Source organism: Cetorhinus maximus, chromosome 34 (genome assembly GCF_964194155.1).
Source record: "Cetorhinus maximus chromosome 34, sCetMax3.hap1.1, whole genome shotgun sequence".
Taxonomy (NCBI): domain Eukaryota; kingdom Metazoa; phylum Chordata; class Chondrichthyes; order Lamniformes; family Cetorhinidae; genus Cetorhinus; species Cetorhinus maximus.
In genome coordinates, this window is record NC_135912.1 from 5,018,729 (window position 1) to 5,041,575 (window position 22,847).

At 45.9% G+C, this 22,847-nt stretch overlaps 1 protein-coding gene across 1 annotated transcript in view; it reads left to right on the forward strand.

Annotated features, from left to right (window-relative positions):
* Positions 1-12,160: 12,160 nt before the first annotated feature.
* LOC144671845 (uncharacterized) overlaps positions 12,161-22,847 on the forward strand; it is a 148,006-nt gene continuing 137,319 nt past the window's right edge. Inside the window, exons 1-3 of the mRNA XM_078533894.1 lie at positions 12,161-12,438; positions 19,149-19,235; positions 22,609-22,671. Coding sequence (XP_078390020.1) covers positions 12,436-12,438; positions 19,149-19,235; positions 22,609-22,671 — 153 coding nt within the window. The 5' untranslated portion in view covers positions 12,161-12,435. The remainder of the gene's footprint in view (positions 12,439-19,148; positions 19,236-22,608; positions 22,672-22,847) is intronic.

A 22,847-nucleotide genomic window follows, 5' to 3' on the forward strand; every position in this document is an offset into this window, starting at 1 on the left:
CAAATCACTGAAAGGCAAATTGGGTCTTTCGACAAAAGAGGATCAACACGTGGAATGGACTTCCAGCCGAGGCAGTGGAAGCAAAAACACTGGCACAAATTAAGTGACAGAGGAGTCTGCAATGGGGAAACTGTAGTGGTGAGCTAGGATGAACAAAATGACTGTCCTCGATCATTTCTCTGCACATATCTCTCATAGAATAAATCATAGATTTGTCTGATTCACACTGGCCATCTGGCCAATTGAGACAACCAGTCCCTAAAGAGTCTAAATTGCGATGGCAACATGCACTTTTACATGCATGTTGTAGTCCAAAGCTATGAATAGTGATGGTAGAGGCTCCAATTTTCTTTCCATCACATGGCTGACCAGGAATCTCTCCACATTGGCATATATTGAAAGGGATTACAGGTTGCTAATCAAACCGTTTGGCCGTGTTATGAAAACAACTTCCTTGGCCATCAAGTCCTGAAGTGGGACTTGAACGGAAACTGGTTCAGAGGCAGGGACTCTATACCCTCTGCACACAAGATCTCCCTGCTAACTATATCCTATCCTTTCAAGATAGGGATAAAGATATTAAGTGAGAGAGTGCAATTTCATTGAATAGCATTGATTACCAGCAGTTAATGAGTATATGGTGATTGAAAGAAGTATATGTTAGTTATTTTCCTGCACCATTTGCCATGGTCAATTGACAAATATAAGTTTTGTTAGATACAAATTGGTGATGGAGTTAAGAGAGACAATCTCTCCACAGGGCTATCTCATGGTCAGAGTTTGTACCTACACTGTGACAGCGGACACAGCAAAATTGATTGGGAAACAACCTACAACAGGAAATCTTGACAAAAATAAGTGAGCAAAGATTGTGACAACAGGAAGTACAGTTTGTGGACAAGACAGTGTGCACCATATGCAACCCCCAAGCATACCACTCCTCTTCAAGGGGCTTGTCTTATGAGGAGAGATTGAGCAGTTTAGGCCAATACTCCCTAGAGTTTAGAAGGATGAGAGGAGATCTAATTGAGGTAAATAAGATGCTAAAGGGAAGAGACAAAGTAAACGTGGAGCGGATGTTTCCCCTTGTGGGGCATTCTAGAACGAGAGGCCATAGTTTTAGGCTAAGGGGCGGTAGATTTAAATCAGAGATGAGGAGGAATTACTTTTCTCAAAGGGTCGCGAATCTGTGGAATTCACTACCTCAGAGTGCAGTGGATGCCAGGACGCTGAATAAATTTAAGGACGAGATGGACAGATTTTTAATTAGTAATGGGTTGAAAGGTAATGGGGGAGAGGGTGGGAAATTGGAGTTGAGGCCGAAATGAGATCAGCCGTGATTGTATTGAATGGCTGGGCAGGCTCGAGGGGCTGAATTGCCTACTCCTGCTCCTAGTTCTTATGTTCATAACTACGTGCGGCTTTGAGATGTCCACTGAAAGGCTGGTGACAGTAACCCAGTGATAACTTTCTCTCCTTGTGGGAAACTTCATATTTACTGGACATTTCCCCTGTTGCTGATCTCTGTATTCCGAGAGTGGGAATCATACATACAGACCCATGTCCTATACGGTATTATTCTATGCTGTAACACTTTGTTCCTTCAATGCAACTGACTGAGGTCACTTTAACACTTTGTTCCTTCAATGCTACTGACTGAGGTCACGTTAATCAGCAAACCACCATTTACGGATATCACTTCCAAGTTCCCGAGGATATTTTTGGGCTGTTTCCAAGAAGATGTGAAACCATTTAGCCCCGGCTGTAAATATAAGATTAGCCACTTGCTATATTTTACCAGGAATTAAATCCCTGGTTAGTGCTTGTTGTGCCAGATCATTAAATACTTAAAATCTATGACCTGTGGACCATGTATTCTCCAAGTTTTAACAATCTGACAGAAATTCCATGTAAATTAGTTCTGTTTACACTTATGCAAAAGCAAAATGCTGCGGTTGTAGGAAATCTGAACTAAAAACTGAGGATATTCAGCAGGCCTACTCCTGCTCCTATTTCTCATGATCATATGATTCCTTAATGCTGGGTCAAAATCCTGGAACTCCCTCCCAGACAGCACTGTGGGTGTACCTACACCACATGGACTGCAGCGGTTCAAGAAGGCGGCACGCCACCACCTTCTCAAGGGCGATGAAGGATGGGTAACATACAAGATTTTCCACAACCCCAGCCTTGCCACTCTCCATGACTTGACCATACCCAAGTGTGACTCTGAACTGCCCGCTGTGCCAGTAGCACATGGATGACCTTACCTCCTTGTGGGAAAGCCCCAGTAGTACACATTGTCGAGTCCCCTTTTGCTGATCTCTGCAACTCAGGAGCGGAGATCATAGACCCATGTCCTACGAAGTCCCATTGGAACATTTTGTGCTACAGACTGAGGTCACCTTCATCAGTTTGAAAACCTAGGTGCGAAACGATATTGTTGCAAAACTTCTGTACGTGGGCCTGTGTCTGGACAGCTAGTAAGACTGTTTTAGCCCTTCACTGTAAATAAAAGATGAACCAATCACTACATTTTATCAGAAATGAAGCCGCTGCTTACGGTTTGTTATGGATGTCAGAAAATTATGAAGTGAAATGCGGGCGGGGGCGGAATCGGGCCAAACACATAAAAGATAAGGATAGTCAACAAATTTGTTTTAAATATTTGGACTAAAAGTTAAACACGTATATCGAGGGTTTTCAAACTACAACCGACTGATCATGTGGAAATTCAGATCTATTTGTATTTATGTTGCTTCACTGGTGATTTCCCTGTTTGTAATTAGCGGGTTTTTTTAATTCATTCATGGGATGTGAGCATTGTTGACAAGGCCAGCGTTTATCACCCATCCCTAATTGCCCTGAACAAGGTGGTGAGGCACCTTCTTGTACCGCTAGTCCACGTGGTCTAGTTACAGCTACAGTGTTGTTAGGGAGTTCCAGGATTTTGACCCAGAGACAGTGAAGGAACGGCGATATAGTTCCAAGTTAGGATAGTGTGTGACTTGGAGGAGAACTTGCAGGTTGTGGTGTTCCCATGCGTCTGCCGCACTTGTCCTTCTAGGTGGTAGAGGTCACAAGTTTGGAAGGTGCTGTCTCAGGAGCCCTGATGAGTTGCTGCAGTGCATCATGTAGATGGTACACACTGCTGCCGCTGTGTGTCGGTGGTGGAAGGAGTGAATATTGAAGGTGGTGGATGGGGTTCCAATCAAGAGGGGCTGCTTTATCCTGGATGGTGCCGAGCTTCTTGAGTGTTGTTGGAGCTGCACTTATCCAGGTAAATGAGGAGCATTCCATCACACTTCTGATCTGTACCTTGTAGATGATGGAAAGGAGGTTTAGGAAGGTGTCTTCTTAGGATTGCTGTTGCCTTATTGGTGGATAAGCCCTAACATCATGATCTTATGATCTGTTAGTATAACCACCTTAAGAAAAATAGGTATTAAATGGAACAACAATAACTTATATTTATATAGCGCCTTTAACAGAATAAAACATTCCAAAGCACTTCACAAGATCATTATAAAACAAATAATACACTGAGTCACATAAGGAGATGTTAGGGCAACTATGATGGACTGGACAGTGTCCGGAGGGCTGATAAGCATCTCCCTCACCAGGTCCCGTTTTCTGAACTCTCAAATGGCTAGGATTCCAGGGGAGAACATAGAAAATGCTACAAAGACATTCTGAAGCTCTCCTTGAAGCGCGGCAGCATTGACATTAATGACTGGGGATTAATATTTGGATTAATATTTGGCAGAAGGCACATGTAATAGCACTATTAAAGCCCGGAAAAGATCCTTCAGATCCTAAGAGTTTTCGGCCAATTTCACTGCTCTGCCACACCAATAAGCTGTTTGAATGCCTGATACTCAATAGGATAGCACCAAATGTAGATGAGAAGATCATTCCAGAGCAAGCAGGTTTCCGCCCCGGCAAATCAACAACAAGCTAACTGCTCAACCTCACACAACATATCGAAGGTGGTTTTGAGCAAGGGATAATAACAGGTGCTGTTTTTGTAGACCTGTCAGCAGCATACGAAACAGTGAACCATAGACATCTCCTCTGCAAGATCCTAAAGATGACAAAAGATATTCACTTAACAGAGCTGATAGAAAGCATGCTTCAGAATCGCCAGTTCTATGTTGAACTAGGTGGGAAGCGCAGCAGGTGGCGTATTCAGAAGAATGGTTTTCCTCAGGGAAGCGTGCTTGCACCGCTGCTGTACAACATCTATGCGAATGACCAACCTACAGACGGTGTCACACACCGTTTTATATATGCTGATGACTTATGTGTCACTGCCCAAAGCACTGACTTTAACACTGTGGAGAAAACGCTTTCTGAGGCCTTGGAGGGACTAACATCCTACTATGAAGAAAAACACCTTCGCGCAAACCCATCAAAGATGCAAGTTTGTGCATTCCACCTCAGAAACCGTGAAGCCAAAAGCCAGCTTAAAGTAACCTGGTGTGGAGCAACACTGACGTATTGTGAGCACCCTATCAACTTAGGAGTCACCCTTGTCAGATGCCTCACCTTCAAGGATCACATCGAAAAGACAAAGGCAAAAGTGAGCGCACGAAATAACATCCTGAATAAGCTCACTAACACAAAATAGGGAGCAAGCTCGAAAACATTGCGAACCAATGCACTTGCTCTTTGCTATTCCACTGCCGAATACGCCTGCCCTGCATGGGAAAGATCTACTCATGCTAAGAAGATAGATGCCGTTCTGAATGCAAGCTGCCGACTTATCACAGGTTGTTTAAAACCAACAAACACCTACTGCCTATATATCCTGGCGGGTATTGCTCCCCCTGATATAAGAAGAACGGCAGCCAGCAAGAAAGAGCGACTCCGTCAAACATCAGATGAGAGGCACCCTCTACATGGTCATACACCTACACCCAGCCGCCTAAAGTCAAGGAAGAGCTTCATGAACAGTGTTGTTCCATTACAATCAACCCCATCTGAAGCCCATATCGCCTTGTGGAAAGACCGGCTCGGCAGTCTCGAACAACTCCCAGCGATGGAAATTCTACCGGATGAAAGCCTTCCCCCAGGAGCTAATTGCAACTGGGCAACCTGGAAGTGCCTTAACAGACTTAGGACTGGTGTAGGTCGTTCAAAGGTGTCACTAAGCAAATGTGGATATACAACCAGCCCGACAACTTATGAATGTGGAACTGGGCCACAGACTATGCAACATCTTCTGCAATGCCTATCGCTAGAGAAACCCTGCACTGTTGCAGATCTTGCCGAATTCAACAACAAGGCGCAAAAATGTGTCCAGTTCTGGCTGGGCCATGTATAGACTGTCCGTGGACACGATAAGAAGAAGACTGGGGGAGCTCGCTACCCATCATTCAAAATGGTGACAACTCCATCAAGCTGCGTCTATGAAGCTGCATCAGGCTGAGTCCAAACGTCTCAATGATGGAGCAGAGTGGCAACAGAGAAGGAAAGAAAAGGAAGCAAATCCTGCACTCCAGATCCCACTAACTTGTAGGATATCATGCCCCCTGTGCCCAAAGATCTGACCCTGAGTAGACGTCATTCTCAAATCGAGTGATAGCCGTCGACGACAGTAGGGCAAATGGACATAAGCTTGGTCAAAGCAGTAGGATTCAAGGAGCACCTTAAAAGAAGAAAGAGAGGTAGAGATTTAGGAAAGCAATTCCAGAGGTTAGGGCCTAGTCAACCCAAAACTCGGCCACCAAGAGCGGGGAATTAAAACCGGGGATGCAGAGTCCAGCATTAGAAGAGCACAGAAGTCTTGGAGGGTTGTGGGGCTGGAGAAGGTTACATAGATAGGGAAGGTTGAGGCCATGGAGGGATTTGAAAACAAGGATGAAAATTTAAAACTGAGGTGTTGTTTGACCGGGAGTCAAAAGAGGTCAGTGAGCACATCTGAGAGCAAAGTTCCAGATGCAGGTTAACATCTGCCATTTGCTACGGAATGACCTCTGAGCTGTAGCTCAGCGTGTAAGTGCACTGAATATGTCGGTGGGTGGTACACTGCCCCCACCTGACCCGCCCCCCTCAGTGTTAGCCACCGACCAAGACTCGAACAGGTAATCTTGGCTGACAATTTAATGCGGCACTGAGCGAGTGCTACATTGCCAGAGGTGTCGTTCTTTAGATCAACCAAGGCCGAGGAAAAGATTCCACAGCACTGCTTGAAGAGGAACAGGGAGATCCTGGTCAGCATTCCTCTCTGAAACAGCACCCACAAAGAAGCAGGCTAACTAGTCACCTATCTTACTGTTTTTTTGTGACTGCTTATATGAAAACCGTGTGACACTTCAATACACTATGGGGGGAAACATTTTGAAACACTGCAACATGATTGGCACTACGTATTATTTAGAAATCTGAGGGTGAGTTACTCAAGACATTGGCAGAGGCTGCAGATGAACAATTTGCATTTACATAGCACCTTTCGCATCCTCAAGGTCCCAGACAAAATGATAAAATTAATGGCCAGTTTTTGATGCCGGCCGGGCGAACGATGAACATTGGCCCGGATACCAGAGGGACAATGGTGCCATGGGATAGACGGGGTCTTTTGTTAAAATCTGATCTGAAAGATGGCACCTCTGACAGTGCATCACTGGCACTGTTAGTGTTAGCCTAGATTTTGTGCCGAGGTCTCTGGAGTGGGAACTTGAATCCACAACCCCGTGACTCAGGGGTGGGACAGTTAGTCACTGCACTGAGCCAAGACCGACACCTGGCAAAAGTGAAACAAAGCAGAAAAAGGTTAACTGACACCGACAAAAGTAAACATTCAAATGGTTGTCTTTCTTTGGTGCCAGCACAGCTTGCATGTGGCAAATAGTTAAGTTGGCAATTGTGTGTCCATTGAAAAAGTCCAGAATTGAACAATATTCCAAGTCTGGGGAACGAAGCAGAGCAGCAATGCAAATTGCCAGCCTGTTATATAACACTGGCATTTCATATTAATGATTTCATATTAATATAGAGGGTCAAAAAATGCATTCAGACAATTCTCTGTGGCAAGATTTATAAAACTGCCAACAGCATCCCCTACAGGACAAACCATCAGACTTTGAAATCACAAAGCTCAATCGAAATGTCCATTTTACTGATGCAGTCGCTCAGAGTAAAAACATGACTTGCGGTTTTCACAACTGCCAGACATCTCAAAGCACTTTACAGCCAAAGGAGTGTTTTTGAAGTGTAGCCACTGTTGTATAATGTTGGAAATGCAGCAGCCAAGCTGCCACAAACAACAGTGATAATGACCAGTTAATCTTTTGTGATGACGGTTAAAGGATAAACATTGGCCAGGACACCAGGGAGAACTCCCCTGCTCTTCTTCACAATTAACATCCAACCGAGTGGGCAAATGGGGCCTCCGTTTAATGCTTCATCCAAAGACAGCAACTCCAACAGTGCAGCACTCCCTCAGCACTGCACTGCAGTGCCAGCCTTGATTTCTGTGCTCAAGTCCTGGAACGGCACTTGAACCTGAGACCTTGTGACACAAGAGACGAGAGTGCTACCAACTGAACCACAGCTACCAATAAATTGATTGTCTCCCGGGCATCAGTTGGGACACTACAATAGGCCTCAAACCTGGACATGTGGATGGATGTAGCCAGGATCCCAGTGCTTGAACTCCAGTTGATGGCCCCCTGCAAAAAAAAAATACACACCAGTGGATGCGGGTGAGGACAGGCGCAGACTCAGCTGTGACGACTATTTGATCAAGTAGTCTGCTGACATTGACTGTTTAGCCCCACACTTGATGAATGGCCAAATCTGCGTTTCAGTGTCAGCTCCTGTGAATGTACAACACAGGGCGCGCGGGTTTTAAAAATTGTTTCTTGGGTTGTGAACATCGCTGGCTAGGCCAACATTTGTTGCTCATCCCTAATTGCCCTTGAGAAGGTGATGGTGGAGCCGCCTTCTTGAAACGCTGTAGTCCATCTGGTGTTGGTTCACCCAGCATCCTGTTAGGGAGGGAGTTTCGTATTTCTGACCCAGCGACAGTGAAGGAATGGTGATATCGTTTCCAAGTCAGAATGGTGTGTGACTTGGAAGGGAACTTGCAGGTATTGGTGCTCCCAGACGTCTGGTGCCCAATGACTTTCGAGGTGGTGGGTCATGGACTCGGAAGATGCTGCCAAAGGAGGCTTGGAAACAATGCATTTTACATCTGGTACACATGGCGCCACTTAGGGTTGGCAACTCCAGCTTAAAACATTGTTTTAAAAACCTCCCAGATTGCATTTAATGGGTAGATGCCCATTCCGATAGACTCCCAGCTAAAGCAGGAGGGTTGACAGCCCCATTGTCACTATGCGTCAGAGGTGGAGGAAATTAATGTTTAAGGTGGTGGATGAGGTGCTGGTCAAGTGGGTTGCTTTGTGCTGGATGGTGTCGCGGTCCTTGAGGGTTGTTGGAGCTGCATTCATCCAGACAAGTGGAGAGTATTCCATCACACTCCTGACTTGTGCCTTGTAAATGGTAGACAGGTTTTGGGGAGTCGGGAGGCGAGTTACTCTCCACAGAATTCCCAGCCTCTGACCTGCTCTTGTAGTCACCGGTATTTATATGGCTGCTGCAGTCTGGTCAATGGTAGCCCCCAGGATGGCAGTCACCCAGGCAACCTATGCCAACCCTCCTGGGAGTCCCCAGGAATTAATGATTAATCTCCCAGAATAATTATTATTCTCTAAGAAACTCCGGGTGAACAAAATCGTAGAGGTATTAAAAGAACGTGTTTTTTTCTCTTGTTCCTTTGAGCATCTTTGCTTATCCATTGTAAAAATGTTGGAGATGGGTTGTTTGACTGCCTGGGGCAGGGTGGTTGAAAGTGGGAGCGCGGGTGAGCTCCAGGAATACATCCTGCCAGGGTTGGCAACCCTTGGAGTGGTCAGGCCGGCAAGCTCATGGTGCCCATCGGCACCTCTCCGTGGCTGGTGCAGCTCACCGGGGAATGGCAGCGAGCACAGTGGGTACAGCAGCAACCACCTTACCATTTCAAGTTCATAAGTTTTCCTTTCTTTTATAAAAACAAAAAGCTAAAAGCTACTGCGGATGCTGGAAATCCAAAACAAAATAAAAACAGAATTACCTGGAAAAACTCAGCAAGTCTGGCAGCATCGGCGGAGAAGAAATCAGTCAACGTTTCGAGCCCTCATGGCCCTTCAGCAGAACTGAAGCATAGTTTCAACAAGGGAGAAATATAAATTGGTTTAAGGTGGGTGGGGGGGAAGAGACACATTGAGGGTGTGGTGTGAGCAGATAATCAAAAGATGTCAGAGACAAAAGGGTCAAAGAGGTGTTGAAGGTGGTGGTCTTTGTCTGAGAAAAGTGCTAATTAAGAATGCAAGACAGGATATTCAAAGTACAGCTCTAGTGGGGGTGGGGTGGAAAGACTAAAGGTTTTAGTTTTAGATTTAAAAATAATGGAAATAGGTGGGGAAAGAAGAATCTATATAGATTATTGAAAAAAAAGGCGGGTGGGGGGGGAAAGAAACGGGGTGGGGATGGGGGGAGGGGGAGTTTAAGATCTAAAGTTGTTGAATTCAATATTCAGCCCAGAAGGCTGTAAAGTGCCTAGTCGGAAGATGAGGTGCTGTTCCTCCAGTTTGCGTTGGGCTTCACTGGAACAATGCAGCAAGCCAAGGACAGACATGTGGGCAAGAGAACAGGGTGGAGTGTTAAAATGGCAAGCGACAGGGAGGTTTGGGTCTTTCTTGCGGACAGACCGCAGGTGTTCCGCAAAACGGTCGCCCAGTTTGCGTTTGGTCTCTCCAATGTAGAGGAGACCGCATTGGGAGCAACGAATGCAGTAGACTAAGTTAGGGGAAATGCAAGTGAAATGCTGCTTCACTTGAAAGGAGTGTTTGGGCCCTTGGACGGTGAGGAGAGAGGAAGTGAAGGGGCAGGTGTTGCATCTTCTGCGTGGGCATGGGGAGGTGCCATAAGTGGGGGTTGAGGAGTAGGGGGTGATGGAGGAGTGGACCAGGGTGTCCCGGAGGGAACGATCCCTACGGAATGCTGTCAAGGGGGGTGAAGGGAAGATGTGTTTGGTGGTGGCATCATGCTGGAGTTGGCGGAAATGGCGGAGGATGATCCTTTGAATGCGGAGGCTGGTGGGGTGATAAGTGAGGACAAGGGGGACCCTATCATGTTTCTGGGAAGGAGGAGAAGGCGTGAGGGAGGATGCGCGGGATATGGGCCGGACACGGTTGAGGGCCCTGTCAACGACCGTGGATGGAAAACCTCGGTTAAGGAAGGAGGAGGACATGTCCGAGGAGCTGTTTTTGAAGGTAGCGTCATCAGAACAGATGCGACGGAGGCGAAGGAACTGAGAGAATGGGATGGAGTCTTTACAGGAAGCGGGGTGTGAGGAGCTGTAGTCGAGGTAGCTGTGGGAGTCGGTAGGCTTGTAATGGATATTGGTGGACAGTCTATCATCAGAAATTGAGACAGAGAGGTCAAGGAAGGGAAGAGAAGTGTCAGAGATGGACCATGTGAAGATGATGGAGGGGTGGAGATTGGAAGCAAAATTAATAAATTTTTCCAGGTCCCGACGAGAGCATGAAGCAGCACCGAAGTAATCATCGATGTACCGGAGAAAGAGTTGTGGGAGGGGGCCGGAGTAGGACTGGAACAAGGAATGTTCCACATACCCCATAAAGAGACAGGCATAGCTGGGGCCCATGCGGGTACCCATAGCCACACCTTTTATTTGGAGGAAGTGAGAGGAGTTAAAGGAGAAATTGTTCAGTGTGAGAACAAGTTCAGCCAGACGGAGGAGAGTAGTGGTGGATGGGGATTGTTGGGGCCTCTGTTCAAGGAAGAAGCTAAGGGCCCTCAGACCATCCTGGTGGGGGATGGAGGTGTAGAGGGATTGGACATCCATGGTGAAGAGGAAGCGGTTGGGGCCAGGGAACTGGAAATTGTTGATGTGACGTAAGGTGTCAGAGGAATCACGGATGTAGGTGGGAAGGGACTGGACACCTGCCCCTTCACTTCCTCTCTCCTCACCGTCCAAGGGCCCAAACACTCCTTTCAAGTGAAGCAGCATTTCACTTGCATTTCCCCTAACTTAGTCTACTGCATTCGTTGCTCCCAATGCGGTCTCCTCTACATTGGAGAGACCAAACGCAAACTGGGCGACCGTTTTGCGGAACACCTGCGGTCTGTCCGCAAGAAAGACCCAAACCTCCCTGTCGCTTGCCATTTTAACACTCCACCCTGTTCTCTTGCCCACATGTCTGTCCTTGGCTTGCTGCATTGTTCCAGTGAAGCCCAACGCAAACTGGAGGAACAGCACCTCATCTTCCGACTAGGCACTTTACAGCCTTCTGGGCTGAATATTGAATTCAACAACTTTAGATCTTAAACTCCCCCTCCCCCCATCCCCACCCCGTTTCTTTCCCCCCCCACCCGCCTTTTTTTTCAATAATCTATATAGATTCTTCTTTCCCCACCTATTTCCATTATTTTTAAATCTAAAACTAAAACCTTTAGTCTTTCCACCCCACCCCCACTAGAGCTGTACTTTGAATATCCTGTCTTGCATTCTTAATTAGCACTTTTCTCAGACAAAGACCACCACCTTCAACACCTCTTTGACCCTTTTGTCTCTGACATCTTTTGATTATCTGCTCACACCACACCCTCAATGTGTCTCTTCCCCCCCACCCACCTTAAACCAATTTATATTTCTCCCTTGTTGAAACTATGCTTCAGTTCTGCTGAAGGGCCATGAGGGCTCGAAACGTTGACTGATTTCTTCTCCGCCGATGCTGCCAGACTTGCTGAGTTTTTCCAGGTAATTCTGTTTTTATTTTGTTTTCCTTTCTTTTATGTTTGTTTTGGTGCTTATATGAGCCTGTGCCCCTTTAAAATAATTTTTTTGAGGGGGAGGGGTGGAGAAAAGGACATTTTGAGCCTCCAACCGCAGAGGGCGCCACCTTATCTTCGGCTTTGGCCAGAAAAAACTATATATATATAGTTTATACAGCATTACAAAAGAAAACAGAGGAACTGAAAACAAACCTACCGCACCCCACCTCCCGACGACGCTCGGTACACAAAGCAAACCAGGGCAGCGGTCCGAGAATCATTTGCCCCCAACAAATATGGCGCCGCCCCTGGCGCTGTGCCCGAAGAGAAAATGGCGGCAGGCGCCTGTGAGGGCCCGACTTCTCCTTCTCTTCCTCCATCGTTTGCCCCTAACAAAGATGGCGCCTCCCCCCTCCCCTTCCCCCTCGCGCGGTGCGAGCGAGACGCCGGGACGGTTGGGCGCCGGAAAATAAAATGGCGGCAGCCCGTGATCCCGCCCCCCACCCCCGCCGCTAACCCTTGACCCCGCTCCCCCCTCGCCCCTCCCCCACGATCCTTGGATTCGGCGCGAGCCAGGCAGGGTTGAAGAAGATGGTGAGTTGACTGGGAAGTTGGGGGGGGGGGGAAGGTTTCGGTTGGGTTTCGGGTTCGTGCTTGTGCTGCCTTTAACACCATGGTCGCTTGCTTTTTTAAAAAAATATATATAAAGCCTTTGCACGGGGTGAGGAGAACACCGAGTCGATGGCGAGAATAATCATTTTGCCCCACCAACTCGCCATGTGAGTGAGTTCCTCATCCTCGTCGCCGCAGGGAAGGAATTTGCATTGATTTAGCCTCAGGTCAGGCTCCAGGACTCTTCGCAAGCGATAAAAGTTTTATGTTTCGTTCCTTTGAAATGCAGCCACTTGCTGCAATGCAGGAGGCGCACAGCAAGATCCCACAAGCAATGATTCTTTTTTTTCAAAAAAAAAATTGCAATGTTCATTGAGGGATGAATATTGGCCGAGAGATCAGATCAGATCATCAAAAAACTTAGGTGAAGGGACAGAGAGTAAGGTATCCAAAGCATTACTGTAGATTGAGAATAGTTAAGGTCCTAGTACTGATCCTTGCAGTGTTCCAGGAGTCACAGCCCGCCAACTTGAAAATGCCCCTTTTATCTCTATCTGCCCTGCTTCTCATCCGTCACCCTATCCGGTATCATCCGTGCCTATCTATAAGAACATAGCATAGGAACGTAAGAATGAGGAGCAGGAGTAGGCGATTCAGCCCCTCGAGCCTGCCCCGCCATTCAATACGATCATGGCTGATCTCATTTCGGCCTCAACTCCAATTTCCTGCCCTCTTCCCATAACCTTTCAACCCGTTACTCATTAAAAATCTGTCTATTTCCTCCTTAAATTTAATCAGCGTCCCGGCATCCACTGCACTCTGAGGTAGTGAATTCCACAGATTCGCGACCCTTCAAGAAAAGTAATTCCTCCTCATCTCTGATTTAAATCTACCACCCCTTAGCCTAAAACGATGACCTCTCGTTCTAGAATGCCCCACAAGGGGTCACATCCGCTCCACGTCTTCTTTGTCTATCGCCTTTAGAATCTTATATACCTCAATTAGATCTCCTCTTGTCCTTCTAAACTCTAGCAAGTATAGGCCTAAACTGCTCAATCTCTCATCATAAGACAAGCCCCGCATCTCGAATCAATCTAGTGAACCGCCTCCAGTGCAACTACACCCTTCCTCAAGTAAGGGGACCAAAGCTGTGCACAGTACTCCAGGTGCGGTCTCACCAATGCCTTGTACAGTTGCAACAACACTTCCCTATTTTTATACTCTATTCCTTTAGCAATAAATGCCAAAATTCCATTTGCCTTCCTTATTACCTGCTGTACCTGCATACTAGCTTTCAGTGATTCATGCACGAGGACACCCAGATCCCCCTGCACTGAAGCATTCTGAAGTTTCTCTCCATTTAAATAATAAGTTGCCTTTTTATTCTTCCAACCAAAATGGATAACCTCACACTTATCCATCGCCGCCCCCCAACTCCACAAGTCTTTATCTTGTGTATGAACCTCTTCTGTGGCACCTTATCAAATGCCTTTTGGCACCCCACCCACGTACCACCTCTTCCAGCAGCGGCTGTAGGGTCTCTAATGTCCACCCCAGAGAGCAAGTGGTGCCTCTGTTTTCAAATCTCGCCCACAAGAAGGCACCGCCGTCAGTGTTGCGCTCCCTCGGTACTGCGCCGGGAGTGTCAGCCTGGATTGTGGTGCTCCAAGGCTCTGGAGTGAGGCTCAAACCCACGACCTTCTGGCTTGATCCTATGCACTGAGCCGTGGCTGACATCAAAGGAAGCCTGCCAGTCCGAGACAATTGAGGGTGAAGCCCAGAAGATGCTGGCAACGCACAGCAACTTGAGGGGAGTGAACTTGCAGGCTGAAATGTAACACTGCTGCTCAAGAAAGGAGGCAGAAAAAAACAGGAGAATTACAGGTCAGTTAGCCTGACATTGGGTAGGTGCTGGAATCTAGTATTAAAGAAATCATAACAATGCACTTAGAAAATTGGAACAAGTCAGTTTTTTTTTACAGAAAGGAAATCTTGTTTGACAAATTTGTTAGGAGAAGGGTAGATAATGGGGAACAGGGAGATGTATTACACTTGGATTTCCAAAAGGCATTTGATAAGGTGCCACAGAAGAGGTTACAAAAGCAAGATAAAGGCTCATGGAGTTGGGGGTGATACATAGGCATATATACAAGATTGGTTAACAGATGGGAAGCAGAGTAGGCAGAGATAAATGGGGCATTTTGAAGTTGGCAGGCTGTGTCTCGTGGAGTGCTGCAAGGATCAGTGCTGGGGCCTTAACTATTTTCAATCTATTAATGTCCTAGATACATTACTCTCTGTCTCTTCATCTAAGTTTTTTGATAATAAAGCTAGGGGGAACGCAAGCTGTGAGGAGGATGCAAAGAGGGATAGACAGGTTAAGTAGTGGGCAATGAGGTGGCAGATGGAGTATAACGTGGGGAAGTGAGAGGTTATTCACTTTGGTCTTAAGAATAGAAAAGCAGAATTTTTTTTTCAAATGTGTGAATTTTTAGAGAGACTTGGGTGTCCGTGCAAAAATACATTTAGCACGGAGGTACAGCAAGCAATTCAGAAAACAAAGGGCATGTTGGCCTTTATTGCAAGGGGATTGGAGTACAGGAATAAAGAAGTCTTGCTGCAGTTGTACGAAGCTTTGGTGAGACCACACCTGGAGTACTGTGTGTAGTTTTGGTCTCCATGTTTAAGAAAGGCTATGCTTGCACAGAGGATGGTGCAGCAAAGGTTCACAATACTGGTCCCTGGGGTGAGAAGGTTGTCCTATGGTGAAAGGCTGAGTAAGTTGGGCCTACGTTCTCTAAAGCTTAGAAGGATGAGAGATGATCTCATTGAAACATCCAAGATCATGAAGGGGCTTGACAGGGTCATTGCTGAGTTGATGTTTTCTTTGGCTGGGGAATTTAGAACAAGGGGGTCACAGTCTCAGGATAAGGGGGGTGATCGTTTAGGACTGAGATGAGGAATTTCTTCACTCAGGTGATTGTGAATCTTTGGAATTCTCTACCCCTGAAGATTGTGGATGCTCCATCACTGAATATATTTAAGGCTGGGATAGACGGGTCTCGAAATGTTAACTCTGTTTCTCCCTCTGCAGATGCTGCCAGACCTGCTGAATATTTCCAGCATTTTCTGTTATTATTATTTTTGGTCAGAACACCTCCCCTTGGAAAAAGTGCGTTGCGATCTTCTAAAGCCAGCTATCCAGGCCCATATGTTGGAGCTCCCCTCTAAATCTCCCGACTCTCCCTCCTCATTTCAGTCAGTCCTTAAAATCTCTTTGACCAAGCTTTGCATTAAAGGTGAGAGATAAATGAACATCGTTTATCTCTCAATAATGTTTTTTATTCAAATTGGAAATATAGTCCCTACCAACAGGTATAGGTCATTCAGCTTCTCAAACTCGCCCTGCCATTATAGAATCATAGAATGGTTACAGCAAGGAGACCATTGCTATCATTCACTGAGCAAAGGAGGAATCTTGAGCCATTCTTAAGAGGTTTTATTCACATAACCCAGAGAGCACAGACTCCCTTTTCTTTCCCCCTCCACAGGTGGAAATCGGTTTGCCATAACCTTTCCCCAGTTAGTAAAGGACATCTACACTTCATTGTAACACAGTTGCAACATTAGCAGCCATTTGGTCCTCCCTGTCTGTGCTGACCCTCTGCAAGAGCAACTCAGCTGGTCAAACTGCCCACCTTTTCCCCGTAGCCCTACAAATATTTTTTTGTTACTCTCTCCTATTTGTGAAGCCACGATTGAGCATGCCTCCAGCACGTTCTCAGGCAGATCCTAAACATGCTGCGTAAAAAAAAAAATAGGAATTCCGAATAAAAACTTGTTTAGCCAGAGAGTGGTGAGAATGAGAAACTCGCCACCATGGCACAGAGACGGTTGAGACGAATTTTATAGACGAGCTTCAGGAGAAGCTAGATAGTAAGATTAGATCAAGGCCCATTGGTAATTCTACTCTGTTTATCTGCCTCTGATCCTTATCTTGATCCAAAAGCCAAATACTGGAAATCCAGAATAAAAGCAAAAATTGTTAAAAGTACTCAACAACTCTGGCAGCATCTGTGGGGAGAGAAGCAGAGTTAACGTTTTGGGTCTGTAATCTCCTCCACTCCCATAACCCTCTCAGATCTATGTGCCCCTCTAATTTTGGCTGCTTAAGCTTTCCCGATTTTAATCTCTGCACCATTGGAGGCCAGCTCGGCTAAAAGCTAAAGGCACTTTAGCTGCCTGGGCTCTAAACTCTGGAATATCATCCCTATGCCTCTCCACTTCGCTTTCTTCCTTTAAGAGTCTCCTCAAAGCCGATCTCTTTGACCAAGCTTTTGGTAACCTGACCTAATATCTCTTTATTTATTGCAAGGGGAACGGAATATAAAAGTAGGGAAGTTTTACTGCATCCATACAGGGCCTTGGTGAGACCACATCTGGAATATTGTGTGCAGTTTCGTCCTCCTTATTTGAAAAAGGATATAATTGCGTTATAAGCAGTTCAGAGAAGGTTCACTCGACTCATTCCTGGTGTGAAGGGGTTATCTTATGAAGAAAGGTTATACAGGTTGGGTCTATACCCATTGGAGTATAGAAGAATGAGAGGTGATCTTATTGTAACATATTTGATCCTGAGGGGACTCAATAGGGTAGGTACCAGGAGGACATTTCCTCTTGTGATGGAGGCTAGAATTAGGGAACACAGTTTAAGAATAAGAGGACTCTTTTGAGATGGAGATGAGAGAGTTTTTCTCTGAGGGTCATTAGTTTGTGGAATTCTCTTCTACAGAGAGCAGTGGAGGCTGGCTCATTGTATATATTCAAGGCTAAGTTAGATAAGATTTTTGATCAACAAGGGAGCTGAGGGTTGTGGGGGACAAGCAGGAAAGTGGAGTTGAGACCACAATCCAATCAGCCATAATCTTATCGAATGCCAGAGCAGGCGCAAGAGGCTGAATGGCCTACTCACAGTATCACAGGATCTTTACAGTGCAGAAGGAGGCCATTCGACCCATTGAGTCTGCACTGGCTCTCTGAAACAGCATTCTACCTAGTCCCACTCTCCTGTCTTATCCTTGTAACCTTGCATATTCCCTCTTTTCAGGTAGCAATCCAATTCCCTTTTGAATACCTCCATCAAACCTGCCTCCACCACCCTTTCAGGAAGTTTGTTCCAGACTCCAGCCACCCTCTGGGTGAAAAAACTTTTCCTCACATCACATTTACTCCTTTTGCCAATTATTTTGAACCTGTGCCCTCTGGTTCTTGATGTTCTCATGAGTGGGAACAGTTTCTCACTATTTACCCTGTTGAGTACCTCAAGCTCCTCTCAGTCTTCCTTTCTCCAAGGAAAAGAGTCCCAACCTCTCCAATCTATCCTCATCACTACAGTTCTTCATCCCAGGAATCATTCTTGTGAATCTCCTCTGTACTCTCCCCAGTGCCTTCACACCCCTCCTCAAGTATGGTGCCCAGAACTGGACGCAGTACTCCAAGTGAGGCCTAACTAGTGTCTTATACAAGTTCAACATGACTTCCTTACTCTTGTACTCAATACCTCTATTAATAAAGCCTAATAAAATATATCCTTTATTAACTGCTCTCTCAACATGCCCTGCATCTTCAATGACCTATGTAAATATACACCGAGGTTCCTCCGTTCCTGCACCTTCTTTAGAGACTCGCCCTTTATTTTATACTGCCTCACCATATCCTTCCTGCCAAAACAAATTATGTTCACACTTCTCTGCATTGAACCTCGTCTGCCCAATCCACCAACATGCCAATGTAATTTTGAAACTCAAGACGACCCCCATCACAGTTGACAACATTTCCAATCTTCGTTTCATCGGCAAATTTTGAAATCATGCCCTGCACACCACAGTCTAGGTCATTAATATATATCAGGAACAACAAGGGTCCCAACACTGAACCCCTGAGGAAATCCAGTACAAACCTTCCTCCAATCTGAAAAACAACCATTAATCACTACTGTGTTTCCTGTCACTCAGCATGTGTCTTATCCAAGTGCTTACTTTTCCTTTTATTCCATGACCTAGAATTTTGCTCACAAATCTGTTGTGTGGCACTGTATCAAATGCCTTTTGAAAATCTATATACACCACATTAACAGCGTTTCCTTTATCAACCTTCTCTGTTACCTCAAAAAAAACTGCAGCAAGATAGTTAAACATGATTTTCCCTTGATGAATCCACACTGGCTTTCCTTAATTATCCTGCACTTGTCGAAGTGATTATTGATTTTATCCCGTACTAGTTTCTAGAAGTTTCCTCACCACTGAGGTCAAACTGACTGGCCTGTAGTTGCCAACTTTATCCTTGCACCCCTTTTTGAACAAGGGTGTAACATTCGCAGGTCTCCAGCCCTCTGGCACCTCCCCTGTGTCTAAGGAAGACTGGAAGAGTATCACTAGTGCTTCTGTAATTTCCACTCTCACTTCCCTCCTGCTCCTAAGTCCTATGTTCCTCCGTGGCTTGGTGTCATACTTTGTTTTATAATGCTTCTGTGAAGCACCTTGAAATACTGCGCTATATAAATATAAGTAGTTGTTGTAAGGTGTGTCACCTCCTTTAGTCGGTAGAGAGATTAGACTCTAAGCCGAATTTGAGTTTCACTTCACCAGAATCATTGCTGCGTTTGAAAGTAAACTCTCTGAATTTCTGTGTAGGCCAGCAGGAGGCAGACTCTGCGCTGCAAGGTTTCTGTTTGCCCACCGGAGGGGGAGGCACAGCTGGACGAGAAGCCTAAAACAGAGGTAAAGTCACTGACCCAGGTTCAACTTCTATCCACCTCCATTTCTCAGCACCCTTGTCACCACACCATGTAATGGTCACTATTCTCCCATTTTATAAAATGACACATCGTGTACTACACAGAAACTGGTATGACTGGTTTTGTGCTGTTTTCGATTTTTCCCCACAAGCTCCATCTTGTCCGAACAACGTAACCCTCTATTCCTTTCTCCCTGGTGTGTTTATCCAGCTTCCCCTTAAACGTATCTACACCATTCACCTCAACCACTCCCTGTGGTAGCATGTTCCCCGTTCTCAGCACTCTGAGTAAAGAAGTTTCTCCTGAATTTCCCGATTGGATGTATTAGTGACTCTCTTATATGCACGATGTATAAATGCTGCTGAATGGATCAGCCCCCTGATGGCTGAGATTGAGAACTCTCATGGGGGAATTGCCGTGAGGGTCCTGCATGTTAAAGGTAGCAAACTCTGCAGCTAGGTCACTGCGCCATTTCCTAACTTCTAAAACACAAGACGTCCTGATGATAAGAGGTCTTGAGTCGCATTGGGTAGCATCCCTCCCTCTGAGCCAGAAGCTCCAGGTTCAAGTCCCACCCCAAGACTTGAAGGCCAAGGATGCTGTGTTCATAACATGGCCAAACAAGTTGAGTATCAACCTGTAGATCCTTGCAGGGGGAGGACTGGTTGGCTCGATTGTATGGCCAGTGTGGATCAAATTGGTGCCAGCAGCACTGGATTCGATCCCTGTTCTGGCTGGGGTGGATTTGGGACCTGTCTCCTTGCCCTACCTGTGGTGAGAACGTGCTGCTGTGGGTCAGACCGCCTTCGGGCAGAGAAATGAAGAAGGTGCCTTGATCCCTTAATTTGAGGGGGCTCCACTATTTATGCAGGTCCCTGAAGACCCCTGGTGGAGGGAAGGTCCATGGCTTCAGCCAGAGGGGCTGCTTTCAGCCTTTGTGCAATTAGCACTGAAATTTTTGTTTAACTAATTCCTGGGATGTGGATGTCACTGACAAGGCCAGTATTATATCCGATCTCTAATAGCCCTAAAGTGAGTGGCTTACTAGGCTAGTCAGAGGACAGTTAAGGGTCAGTCACATTGCAGTGGATCAAATGTAGGCCAGACTGGATAAGGGTAGCAGAGTCCCTTCCCTGAAGGCTATTAGTGAACCAGATGGGTTCTTATGTCCATCCAGTAGTTTAATACATACCGCTACTGATATTAGCTTTATATTCCAGCTTTATTTTTTCAACTGAATTTAAATTGAAGACTCTGGATTGCTCATCCAGTAGCGTAGATACTGAACCTCTCCCTCACCGTCCCCTCGCCCTCCGCTCCCTCCCACTGCCAGCGTAAGAGATGAGTTTAGAAAATTTGGCCATGCTGTGACACAATGTCTGCCGCGCACACTGCTGAAAGACCAGACCACCCCAGAGTCACTACCACCTGTGTGCCCAGAGCTTAGCTGCGGTACGTATGCCACATTCAGTCCTAGTGCCCCTGGGTGAAGCAGGAGAGAATTTAACCAGAGTTGGCATTCCTACATTGTTTTTCACTGACCCTATCTGATAGGTGTGCGTGAACACAGGGGCGTCAGGTTACGATAGGCCCAGGCTTACCTGTGTTGCCTGCCACAGTCGAAGAGCAGTCATGCACTGCTTAGGCTTGCATGTGAATAATAATAGCCCTCTCGGGCAAGGCACTGGGGGTTGCCAGCATCCATGTGATGTATCCTAAGAAGAGTTGGTGCTTTAGGAGAACTTTATCTATGCTACAAGTATATGGGGAATAAATTTATGAGCTTCATCCTAGAGTGTTGAAGAAGGTGACTGTAGAGATAGTGGATGCATTGGTGGTTACCTTTCAAAATTCTATAGATTCTGGAAAGGTTCCTGCAGACTAGAAAGTAACAAGTGTAACCCCACAATTTAAGGAGGAAGGGAGAAAAGAGAACTACAGACCTGTTAGTTTGACATCAATAGCAGGGAAAATGTTAGAATGTATTAAAAAAGATGTGATAACTGGACTTTTATAAAGGAATGGTAAAATTGGGCAGGGTCAACGTGGATTTATGAAAGGGAAATCATGGTTGCCAAATTTGTTGGGGGTTTTTGAGAATGTTACTTGTAGCATAAATAAAGGAGAACCAGTAGATGTGGTGTATTTGGATTTTCAGAAAGCATTTGAAAAGATTCTACATAGGAGGTTAGTAAAACAAAATCAGAGCGCATGGGATTGGGGTCATATATTGATAGGGATTGAGAATTGGTTAACAGACAGAAAACAGAGTAGAAATAAACGGGTCATTCTCAGGTTGGCAGGCTGTGACTAGTGGGGTACCACAAGGACCAGTGATGGGGCCACAACTATTCACAGTCTATATAACTGATTTGGATGTGGGGAATCAAATGTATTATTTACAAATTTGCTGATAACATAAAACTAGGCGGAAACGTAAGTTGTGAGGAGGATTCAAGGGGATTTGAACATGATAAGTGAGTGGGCAAGTACACAGCAGGTGGAATATAATGTGAATAAGTGTGAAGTTATCCACCTTGGTAGAAAAAACAGAAAGGCAGAGTGTTTCTTCAATGATGAGATGTTGGGAAGTGTTGATGTCCAAAGGGACCTGGGTGTCCTTGTTCATGAATTACTAAAAGCCAGCGTGCAGGTGCAGCAAGCAAATAGGAAGACTACAAGTATGTTGGCCTTCATCGCAAGGAGATTTGAGTCCAGGAGTAAAGACGTTTTGCTGCAATTGCATAGAGCCTTGGTAATACCACACCTGCAGTAATGTGCACAGGTTTGGACTCCTTATTGAAGGAAGGATATACATGCCATAGAGAGAATTCATTCCATAGAGACTAATCCATGGGACAGCGGGATTGTCTTGAGGGGAGACTGAGGAAACTGGAACTTTGAAGAATAAGAAGTATCTCATTGAAAACGTACAGGGCATGACGAGGTAGATGTGGATAGGGTGTTTCCCCTGAGTGGTGGGTCTAGAACCAGGGGATGCAGTCTCAGAATAAGGGGTAGGCCATTAAAGACTGAGATGAGGAGGAATTTCTTCAGTGAGGATGGTGAATCTTTGGAATTCTCTTCCTCAAAGGGCTGTGGAATCTCAATCACTGAGCATATTGAAGACAGAAATCAATAGATTTCTGGATACTAATGACATCAAGGGATATGGGGATAGCGCGGAAAAATGGCATAGAGGTAGATGATCAGCCGTGATGTGTTTGAATGGTGGAGCAGGCTGGATGGGCTGAATGGCCTAGTCCTGTTTCTGTGTTCCTAAATTGCTAGAGGGGATGGTGGGAGAGAAATATGTCGTGTGCCTTGTAGTTACTCAAGATCTGATTTATTTTCAGTATCCCATTGATCCCTTGCAACGTACTCGATTTACGAGGAGTACAGCTAAAAAAGTGGAAGAGGTAAGTTGCCAATTGAACTCGTGACTCCCTTCTTAAAGAAATTGGCCGTTCAGCCCAGCTGCTCCATGTTGATGTTTATGCTCCACATCAGCCTCTTCCCACAACACTCCTCGCCCCATCAACCTATCCTTCTATTCCCTTCTACCTCATGTACTGTCTAGCTTCCCCTTAACTAC